The following is an 11,458-nucleotide window of genomic DNA, read 5'->3' as shown; positions in this document are numbered from 1 at the left end:
AACACCATGACGATGAATAAATCTTTGAAACCAAACACAATAATTTAGTCTTTTTCTCATTATCTGTGGGTTTTAGTTCATGCACTACCGATACCTTGTACGGCCGTAATCCTAGTTCATCCTTTAATGCTCTATGCATACTGGAATAAGATATGTCAGTTTGCTGTGCCAATTTTCTAACCGATTTTTTTTTGGGCTTTTTAACATTCGATTAGAAATATCTAACAGTTTGTCTTCCGTTAAAACTCTGGATCTCCCACACCGTGGAGCACCTTGCATGGAGCCTGTCTTGCGAAATTTATTTACCAGATCGCGCATTGTATCCCGATGAGGTAAATTAGAGTTTGGGAAACTTCTGTTTCACTTTTTCAATGTATTTGTCACCTCGAAACACATATTCCATTATAAAAGCTCGTTCTTCAACTGAAAACATTTCTCGGAATGTATGCACTTGCTGGCTGCAATAAATTGAAGGGTTGTTGTGTGTATAATCTTGGCGAGGATGCGCAGGTATTGTTTGCGTGGCTACCCCCTAAGGCAAGGGAGAAATACCAACCTAAACCAGAATATAAGTGTGTCTGCCACTGCGGAGGAAGTTCTAACTCTCTCTGTACATCATTATCTATTAAGTATGTGCCAATAAGCATAAACTCACTGAAGTTTAAATTCTGTAAATACGAAGTGAAAAGAAGCATGTTGCAACTATTCCAAATTATAATAATAAACAAACGAAAACCCAGAGTGAGTGTGTGTATCTACAAATTATAGATGGTTCTGACATGTAGCAGGCATTCCAAATCTTCAACAAAAGTGCACAAAATAACTCTTTACAATGAACTTGAAAATCAACTGAGTAACTTTATTGATATATAAAGCAGATAAAACCCCACAATTTGGCTGGAACATTTCTGCTACTCCACAAACCACAAGTAAGACTATAAAAATGTAGTTTATAAAATATTTAATATCTAGAAGAATCACTTTGTCATCGTTAACCATAAAAATTGCCAAAGACTGTAGCCACTTCATTTTCATTTATTGTCTTGCTTTTATCGCCAGTACGCACTTAATTTATAATACATAAACGATGAACGTTTGGTACAACTGTGATCATAATTTCATCGACACACACACACACACACAAAACATTAATTTACATTGAAAATCGACATTAACACAAACACTTGCTTTCATATAGTAGGCCTCTGTTTGATAGTTATTTATAGTATTGCCGACCCAAGGCTCTGGCTTTCTATATAAATGGCTCTGATAATGCAAATCAATTAAAAAAACTTGAACTTTGATGAGACAAATTCACCCCCAAATCGCTGTTAGAAACGCCACATTTCCCTGAACCTAACAAAATAATGTAAAATGTTGGCTCCAAAATTTTAACTTCCATTGGTGTTTCAAGTAGAAATATTATGAAACAAAAAAATACCAGCTTACTGAAGTAAGTTGAGACACCTATCACAATAGAAAGTTCGCTGCACAAGAAATTCATTTAAACGTGAACATCCTGATCACATACAGAACAGATTGCTCAGCCTTATAGGCTTTGACAGTAACAACCTTTATCAATTTCACTATGCTGCCATCTAATTACTGCATAATAAGTCACGTTATAATTCTCATTTGAATTGCATAGAGCAACTGTACTTCCATCCAGTGGTTGTTCTCAATTGACAGTGGCGACCTGGTGATTGTTCTCTTCCATGTGTTACCAATTTTAACATGAGGATGGCCAATCTGTTATATATGTGATCAGGTGGGTAAACAACACAACAGCTCCAGTACAATCAACTTTGGAACCACAAAGTCCAATTTGAAATTTCCCTACTAAACTAGTCCCATTATCTATCGGAATCAGGCATTATTAACCAGTTTTCATTGACCGAAGATAGATTTGAACCTCATAAGTGATACCAATAAGGCATCACTCTTGTGGGAACTAAGCCAGAAGATAATGGGGTAAGTGGCCAGTTCCTTTTGCTCTCCATTGCATATATCACTGACTAGTAACATTACAGTAATCAGAATCCAGATGTATACAAACAATAATTGTTTTTCCTCTGACACACACATATCAAGTAAGATTACTTGCCTGATGATATATGTACAGACCCAGAAACAAAATTTGAGCCACCTGAATTTTCCAAGTTTCAGTTATAGCAAACTGCGCATGCTCAGTATAACTGGAACTTGGAAAATTCAGATGACCCAAATTTTGTTCCTGGATCTGTACATATCAGCCAGAACCTCAATCAGAGGTATAAAACACAGACATGCAAATTAATTTTATTTTCTGAATTTATTTAAATACTACTGTTAACATTGTTACTTACCTTACCAATATAAACATTTCGAAGTTTCTGGTACTTCATTAAATATGAAATAAAATCCAACTACAACACTTGAGAAGGAAATACAGTGTAAGGACCAATTTGTCAAGAAATATAGAGTTTTGTGTTGCAAAGTATTTACTACGGTTACAAACACATTCAGACATTTCAATACATACACGAGATAATAAATATCCATGTAAAGTACAGTGTGACACTTTACAGCAAAATTCATCTATTAGTGGAGAGCTCTAATGCTTAAATTCCATAAATATATATGTATATGTATTTATGTATGTGTATAAAGGTAGTGTTATCTGTTATCAGTTTCTCAGGGTTACCATATTTTCCATTAAAATTTTTCTCTTGGTGCAGTACATGTGTAAAGGAACAACTCTGCATCCCAATTCTTAAGCATCATACTATCATTCACTAACTTCTATGAGGAAAGTGTAAAACATTTTATCTTTTAAGTACATGCATGTCAATAAACGCGTCAGTTATATTTATGCATGAAAATTACGCTCTTATGCAAAATAAAATAATTTAATTCATGTTTCAAAAAATCGAAATATCTGAAATTTTCATAATCAATTACTGGTACAGATGCTGCAATACCTACTATCGTCAGGAAGGCTTTCCAGTCTACAATTTAACAATCTACATCACAATAATTTTAGAGAAATATACAGAACAATTCCATATTATATCGTGGTTGTAAGTGAAATTAAAATTAACTCTGATGTTCCCCTTTATTAAATATGAACTACTGCAGAATGGTTTTCAGAACAACTGAATTTGGATCTACAATTAACCATATTTCGTAGTTTTCTACATTTTCAAAAGTAATTTATTTTCAAATTTATGCTCCCATTATTGTTCAGAGACATGGGTATTGTTTGCAGGCGATATGGCTAGATTTCGGGTATTTGAATGGAAGATTCTGAGGAAGATCTATGGGCCAACCAATGAAAACGGAAAGTGGTGAACAAGATACAACAGAGAACTCTACCAACTATATGATTTCTCAGACATTATTACGGATATTAGAGTGGCAAGACTAAGATGGACTGGACATGTTCAGAGGAAGGAGAGAAGGGATATGGTGAGGAGAATAATGGAAAGCAGAGTGGAGAATAGAAGAAATGTTATGAGACGAGACTGAGATGGATGGAGTCGAGGAGGACGTGAAACAGTTGGGGATCAGGATTGGTGACAGGTCGCCAGAGATAGGGACGCCTGAAGATCAGTTTTGAGGGAGGCTATGGCTCGCTTTGGACTGTTAAGCCAATGATGATGATTATTATTATTATTGTTCAGAAGGCTTATGGATCCAAAAATCTACCACCTAATTCCATGATACAAAATTACAAATAAAAAGATTTTGCATATGCAAAAATTGTGAACAGTACAATATAGCTTTAAACTAAAACCATTGTACCTTTGACTTCAACTTTGTATGAATTAATGTCAGAACAATGTATCTAATTTCTGTGTATATATGTATGTACACACAAAAACATCATGTGGAATATAATCAATTGAAGTTTTGCACAATTCAAGGTACAAAGCTAGTGGTGTAAACTCATTTAATTTGGACTGAAAGTATGATAGATATAACTTCAGTGAAGTATTTTATTCAATATAATATAAAAGGAACTATTTAAGAATTTTATAAGAATCAACCTCAGTACTGAATAAATAAATCTGTTTAAATCAAAAGAGAAATCTCCTAATTTTATCTAGTGCTCAGACTTTTCTGTGAAAAAATGTTTTCTATACCATCACTTATAGAATAAAACCAGAGCCAATAAATTCCCAATTCCACGGACTTACAGAATTCTTTACCTAGAAATAAACTGTCTTAAAATCTTTCACAAAGTGTTCCTAAAGTATGAAGTATCTTTATCCACCCACCAGTACTGTGTAGTGAATAATGGCATTACACCAAACTTCGAAATGAACACATCAACAGACGTACAGTACAAAACAGGTACAATGATATCTCAGTTGTAGGAGTTCTACAAGTTACTTCCAATAATTTTGCCAACACTTTAGTGAAATAACACTGAGATATGGCTGGGGTGGGATATTACAAAGAATTCTGACCCATAATTTCCAGTGAAATGGCACATTTAACCTTTGCAATCTCAACTCATTCACATGAATATATACCATGAATGATAATACCGGGAAACCATAAAAATTATCGTATTTAGGTGTATAATAGATGCAACAGAGTTATGAACATATGCCACTGTTCCCTGGATGATTTAAGGGGGAATACCCACATAATCGCATTTAATTTTTAACAATAATCATAAATAATATAAAATCATAATGGATGTGTCTCGTAACATTTTATTCTTGTTTATAAACTTGCGATTAAAAATCTATTGTTTGCTTAAATAGAGTACGAAATGAACACTGAATGCACCTTTATTAGAACATTATGTATACTATTTCTTGCAGAAAAAATCTGCAATTAGCTTTCGTTTCATGCACATTCTACACCTAATTCTATAGTAAATTTCTGATAAGAACGATACTGAAGTAAACAGAAAGGTTGAGTTTTACTACCTCTCACATCATTGTACCAAGCCATGCTTGTGATGAGGATGATATACACACTATAGGTATCCTACAAGCAAAACTCAGCTCGAACTCCTTGCGGCAAGCATGCTATACCCCTCTTACCCCCCTGCAAAAGGTGTGAGAGCATGCTGGGAATGGGAGCATATGTCATCTGCGCGAGACAGTCAAGCCTGCTGGTTTCTGCGCACTGAGTTTTTTTTGTTGGATGCCTATAGAAATTAGTTCACTATTCCTTACAAGATGTTGGTCATTACTGATAATTTAGACAGAAATGAAGTATGTGAAAATCATAAATCTAGATTCGTGATACGTGCAGAATGTAGATATGTGTTAACACAAATCCATTGCCATAAAATTAATACTACTGTTTAAAGAAGGCGAGCTTCCATTAGCCCATACTGTTGACAAACAGGCCTATATCATATTGCATGAAAATAATGCGAAACTTGTCTAGCTCTTCTTCTGTATGTGTCTAAGCATATAACATTTACTGAACATAGACAATGTACAGAAACACTTGCCACTATGAAGATCGGCATCTGTGTTGTAGCACAGCCGACTCTAAACAAGTCACAGCATTACAATGACAAATCTCGTTAGGTAAGACGACTGCATAATATATTCCATAATAATACTGTATCAAGTGTTTATACACCTTCACATCATTCTTGTGTGAAAAAATATGATTAATCAATAAGTTACTATAAAATTCCATTTTTTTTTTTTTTTTTTTCAGAATCTAATATTTGTCTTTATAACACAGATCACACACATAATAACTAATCTCCGCATTAACAGACTATACCAAACGCATGTGGAGAGTTTGCACTCTGCACTAAGATGACAAATCACGTCACGTATCATGGTGGCGTAATACATTTTACGTTTCTCCGCAAAGTTTGACACAGTCTCCATATCGCAATTTTCTGCATTCTCTTGCTTCAAAGATAATAATGGAGAGCAAAAAGTTCGCCCTTTTAAAGTATAGTAAGAAAACTATCCATGCGGGAAATATGGCGCCGGGACTGTGATTTCTCAACAATCGATGCAATAAAACGATAGTTCGAGGAACAATGGAACCGCAAAAAAATAACTTTATATGGGACTATTTCTGGGACTAAAAAGGCAGGAGAACGACAATAACAGGAACGATACTTCGAGGCTCCACTGTACAAAAATTTCAACACAGATCTTGCAAATTAAAAGAATTTTACTCCTCAAATAGTCCAACAAACAATTTTATAATGGACCAGCCTCATGAGCTAGTGGTCAAGAGCTTCTGACTACAGTTCATGAGGTCCTAGGTTCGATTCCCGGTTAGAACATAGGAATTTTTCCTGTTCGTTCATTTTTCTGTTGTGTTCGTCCATGGTCTGCAATTTTATAATGCATTTTATTCTTAAAGTGCTATATCACAGAGCAAGTCAAACCAAAGTTACTGGCATTATTACCAAGCCTGGAATAGCGTGAGTTTTCCTCAATTTATGCAATGAGCTGGCGATCAATTCTGTTGAAACTTTACATTGTCAATCTCCATTCCATCTCTCTGTGGCAAGACAGTCCATGTAAGGCCAAGGCCAATCAGCCGACTGGTGCCAAAATTTCAAGAGATAGTTCTTTCCCCATGAGGACATGAACCAGCGCGCATTCCGTGAGTCTAGGCATGATGTCTTAGTATGGTGTGCGACAGTATATTTTGCGACATCAATCTTGCACTTAGTACTGAGAAAGACATGTTTTTAATAATGGTAGATTCAAAGTAAAATAACGCATTTTCGTCGTTGAAAACACATCTACTGAAGAAGTAGTCATATGGGTTGTGTTTGCGTGACTTTAAGCAGCATTTTCCAGACTACACAACCATGGAAACAGTGTGATGCTAAATTTTTAAATATGTGGTGAAAAATAGGTTCCGTTTTAGATAAGAAGAAATGTTGTCCAAAGTATATTCTAATAGAGCAAAAATTTCAGAATATGTGTGAAAATAAAGTTGAGCACAAGAAAAAGTACTCATTGTCTAGCACAAGAATTTGAACATATCGTAACATTATGTGATGAGGGGTTTGAAATTAAAAAATAAAAATCCAACCCTATAAGCTAATCCAGTAGCAAACATACGATTTTCTAAAAGGATGTTACAATCAATCCACGAAGTCATTGATCCAATGCTTCTTGTTATAATGATGAAGCTTAGCTATGTGACCACCAAGAATACTCGGCACTGAGACATCAAAATCCACATTGTTCTCATGAAGGCCCATTACATGAACAAAAAGTGGGACTACGGTGTGCTGTTAGTGGGTGAATAATAGTTGGGATCATATTTCTTTGAAGAAAAAATTAATTTGGAATGTTATATGAATGACATTTTGCAATCATTTTCACATTTCTCACAAAGCAGAGAAAGCATTACACATTTTTAAGCAAGGTGACACAACAGCAAACACATCAGTGCATTCACGAAATGTTTGGCAAAGTAATAAATAGTGGACTATGGTCTGCCTGATTTTAAAGGTTTGTTGACATATGACTTTTAACTATGGGTATCCTCAAAAAGTATACAAAAACAATCAGTTATTCTAGAGGCTCTCAATGAAATAACATGGCTTACATGTAAAATAGTATTAGTGAGGAAAGTTCCAGCGAGTTTTTCAGAACTTCATATATTGCTGCAACATGTGTATAGCATGTAGTGGAAGACATTTTGAACAAATACTCTGAGATTCACGTAAGATAATCTTTATTTCCACAAATAATTCACAACTTACGGAATGATCACTTGCCAGATTAGTGCCAAAAAAAGCAGGAGTGTTATTCAAAAGAACCAGCAATCTGCTTGCCAGGCAACAGGAGTGCCAGTCCCTTAGGTTTAACTAGCTCTCTATATTAAACAGACTATCATCTATCATTCTTGTACACTGCATTGTAGGTAAACCCTATCCTTTTCTGTTGCCAAATGTATTTGAAACATGAAAGCTTTTATCTCTCGAAATAACATAAATCATAAAGTGCACCTGCATCTAGCTGAAAACACCAATTGATATAAATGTTAAATCAATTATTGAAGTAATAATTTGTGAAATAAAATGGAAATTGTTTCTTTTGGAAATCGTTGTCTTAATAAATATAACTTGTTGTACATAAATTTTTCATTTTCTATTTTATATGAAGGCTTTCAGAAAGAAAAGAAGTGAAATACAAAGTCATTACCTTCTTTCATTTCCCTTTCAGAACCTATACAGTAGCATGTTTATTGTTTTGTCTTGTTATGTTGGCATCCCTAGTGGTCACTATTCACTATTCCTCATCTGACTCATGTTGAATGTATGTTTGTGGACGATATTTTTTCCAAATTAGTTGCTAATAATTACGATGCAGCATATATCATATGTTTGTTCTAAGTTAAAGGAATTAACATGGAAACAAAAAATGAAGAAAAGACGATACATAGAAAACGAGCATTGGATAGTGAAATTTTATCAATATTTCTCAAACAAATGCTATCCTACAGATATTGTTTTATTTTACATCTATCTTTACATAACGTGAATTTTAAAAATCAATGAAGGGACAATTTAACTTACTTACAAATGGCTTTTAAGGAACCCGAAGGTTCATTGCCGCCCTCACATAAGCCCGCCAATGGTCCCTATCCTGTGCAAGATTAATCCAGTCTCTATCATCATATCCCACCTCCCTCAAATCCATTTTAATGTTATCCTCCCATCTACGTCTCGGCCTCCCTAAAGGTCTTTTTCCCTCCGGTCTCCCAACTAACACTCTATACGCATTTCTGGGTTCGTCCATACGTGCTACATGCCCTGCCCATCTCAAACGTCTGGATTTAATGTTCCTAATTATGTCAGGTGAAGAATACAATGCATGCAGTTCTGAGTTGTGTAACTTTCTCTCCATTCTCCTGTAACTTCATCCCTCTTAGCCCCAAATATTTTCCTAAGCACCTTATTCTCAAATACCCTTAATCTCTGTTCCTCTCTCAAAGTGACAGTCCAAGTTTCACAACTATAAAAAACCGGTAATATAAATATTTCATAAATTCTAACTTTACATACTCATTATATAGTCAAAATACGTTCGGAATCAAAAAAGCTTATCTTTCTGGTGCTGGAGATCAACTGGCTAGTGTCTAGCGCATGATAACAGCACATTCTGTTTAGCATGTACTGCAATGTAAGGATTTGATGCTCTATTATACACAAAGTTGAAAATGTAGATGCAGTATGAATAAGAATTTATAGTGTCCCCATGCTTCTATTTCTTTATTTTCATTCTACTGCATTAACTTCAATTCTTCATCAAGACCTAGAACGTGAGTAATCAATTCCTATATTTTTTTAATTCTGTGCACTTTATATTTAATCCAAAACTAAGAATTCTTATGTAGATTTGCGCAAAAGGTGAAAAAAAAAAAAAAAAAAAAAAAAAAAGAGGGCCATGCTATATTTGCAAGTATCTGTATCCATACACCGTGAATACCTGTGAAATCTGTAGCAACTTGGAGCTTCAAAAAAGTACCATGTAATCTCAGAAAGATTTGGTTACTCCCTACAAATAAATGCAATGACCTTTGTGATTCGAAAAACATTTCCAAACCAATAAGAATTTATGAGAAAAACGAAAACATTCTTTGCTATAGAAAAGGTAATTTCATTATAATTGCATACATTATGCTTTAGTATTCAATGTAATCCGCAAATACCATTGAATCTCCTCTTCACTCAAATGTATTCTTGTAGATTAGTGAAGCTTCAATAATTATTTATATAAAATACTGTTAATGGCTGAAAGTGTTAATGATTCACAACCCTATTATTCAGTGCAAAGGCTTTCTGCACCTGTTCTTTAACTACTGTTAGCAATGGATCCTAATGCTAAAAATCACAATTTTATTTTCTCCAAGGTTTTTGTGCTATGAAAAATACAGTAACCCTATCATTCACCAAATTTCTATACTACTCACATAAATTCCTTTCTCACCGAATAATAATAATAATGATAATAATAATAATAATAATAATAATAATAATAATAATAATAATAATAATAATAATAATAATAATACAAATTCATTGACTCTTTCTTGAGAGTAAACTGTGCAGCACAATCTATTCTGCATAAAATGGCACTGTACAATATACCAAGCTGCCTTGTGCAAAGTATTAACAATTGTCAGCATGCAGATCTCAACATTTCCAGCAATGTTAACAACACCAATCAGACCAATAGGTGGGATATCCTAACGAATTGCACAGTTCATTCATACCAATGTACAAGCACCAGGCACGCACACAAACATCTGAGGTGATTGAGAGAGGGAGAGGTGTTAGTGCAGTCTCATGGAAAAGGGCAGCCGAGATTCCATCCACAACAATGCACCCCACATGTATGCCAAATATAAAAGGAGACACAGATCAGGTCACTACAATAAGATAAATCATATTTCATTGTTGTATAACGCAAATTAAGTTTAAACAAATGTCAGCACAAATCTATAACTCTGGAAACTTGTAATGGATACATTCACAATCAAGTGTCTCTGCTGAACTTGTCTGGCATACATGTGTAGTCATTGCTTATAACCTTCTGCGCTTCCTAAGGCCCTGGTCATTCCACATCTTGTTGGCACCTCCCCGTGCAGCTTGCTCGGCCCTCAGAGCAGCCCAGTGCTCATAATAGCGCTCCGCTTCCAGCCACTCCTGATACTTGTACCACCACTCCTCCCACTTCATGTAGTCATCTAGAGTCAGGTCTCGGAGATATCCCCGGTCCTTGTAGTACTTGTATCGCACCCTGACATCATCCCAGGCATCTAAACCAATTGGCCCAGAATGCAGTGACTCTGGGAAGTAACCTGCACCAACGCGACGGTCATTCACTGGCATGGGGCTGAGCGTCCGGTGGTACCGTTCGCCCTCTATAACGACTTTGAGGTCTGAGCTGTCTGAGTCCTTAGTGATACGCATATTCTTAACACCATCCAGGTCCCTCCGATCGACTGACCACTGAGCCATCTTACCAAAGCGTTCTGATAATGTGAGTTTTGGTACACCTCCTCCAGATGTCACAGATGATGTCGAACTCTCATCAGAACAGGAGGCTGGAGGTGAACTTCTTCGACGACTGGTGCTGCCTTCTGCCACAGGTAAGGAACGGCGCCGTTTACTGCGGCTTGACTTGCTGCCCCCACTCTTCCGTTTCTTGCTTGAACCCTAGAAACGCAATTGGTTCAATTCATGATTTTACTCCTGGATTAAATTACAAACAAAACCCATACTTTATACACCTGAACAATTAGTAAACATCATCATATTTCAAGGATTAAACCATCAAGACATTAAAGCCATCAAAACATATTCCGTCTCAGGAATTAGAATTAAAATTGTTCTCTCCAACACTTTCTTAGTCTACCAATATAATATTCCTTTTACCTTTCGGTTCATAATCTAATATTATTTTTGGTATAAAGTTTTCAGACAATCTTTGAATGTGTTCCCTCCAAT

At 35.4% G+C, this 11,458-nt stretch overlaps 1 protein-coding gene across 9 annotated transcripts in view; it reads right to left on the bottom strand.

Moving 5' to 3' along the window:
- Positions 1–1,019: 1,019 nt before the first annotated feature.
- Positions 1,020–11,458, bottom strand: part of LOC138701630 (serine/arginine repetitive matrix protein 5) — a 57,633-nt gene continuing 47,194 nt past the window's right edge. For all 9 annotated transcript variants that reach the window (XM_069828729.1, XM_069828722.1, XM_069828724.1 and 6 more), the window contains one exon: positions 1,020–11,167. In XM_069828729.1, the coding sequence (XP_069684830.1) occupies positions 10,532–11,167 (636 nt within the window). In that variant the 3' untranslated portion in view covers positions 1,020–10,531. The remainder of the gene's footprint in view (positions 11,168–11,458) is intronic.

Source organism: Periplaneta americana, chromosome 6 (assembly GCF_040183065.1).
Source record: "Periplaneta americana isolate PAMFEO1 chromosome 6, P.americana_PAMFEO1_priV1, whole genome shotgun sequence".
Classification (NCBI taxonomy): domain Eukaryota; kingdom Metazoa; phylum Arthropoda; class Insecta; order Blattodea; family Blattidae; genus Periplaneta; species Periplaneta americana.
The sequence above is the reverse complement of the archived record's forward strand: the minus strand, read 5'-3'. Positions and strand labels throughout refer to the sequence as shown.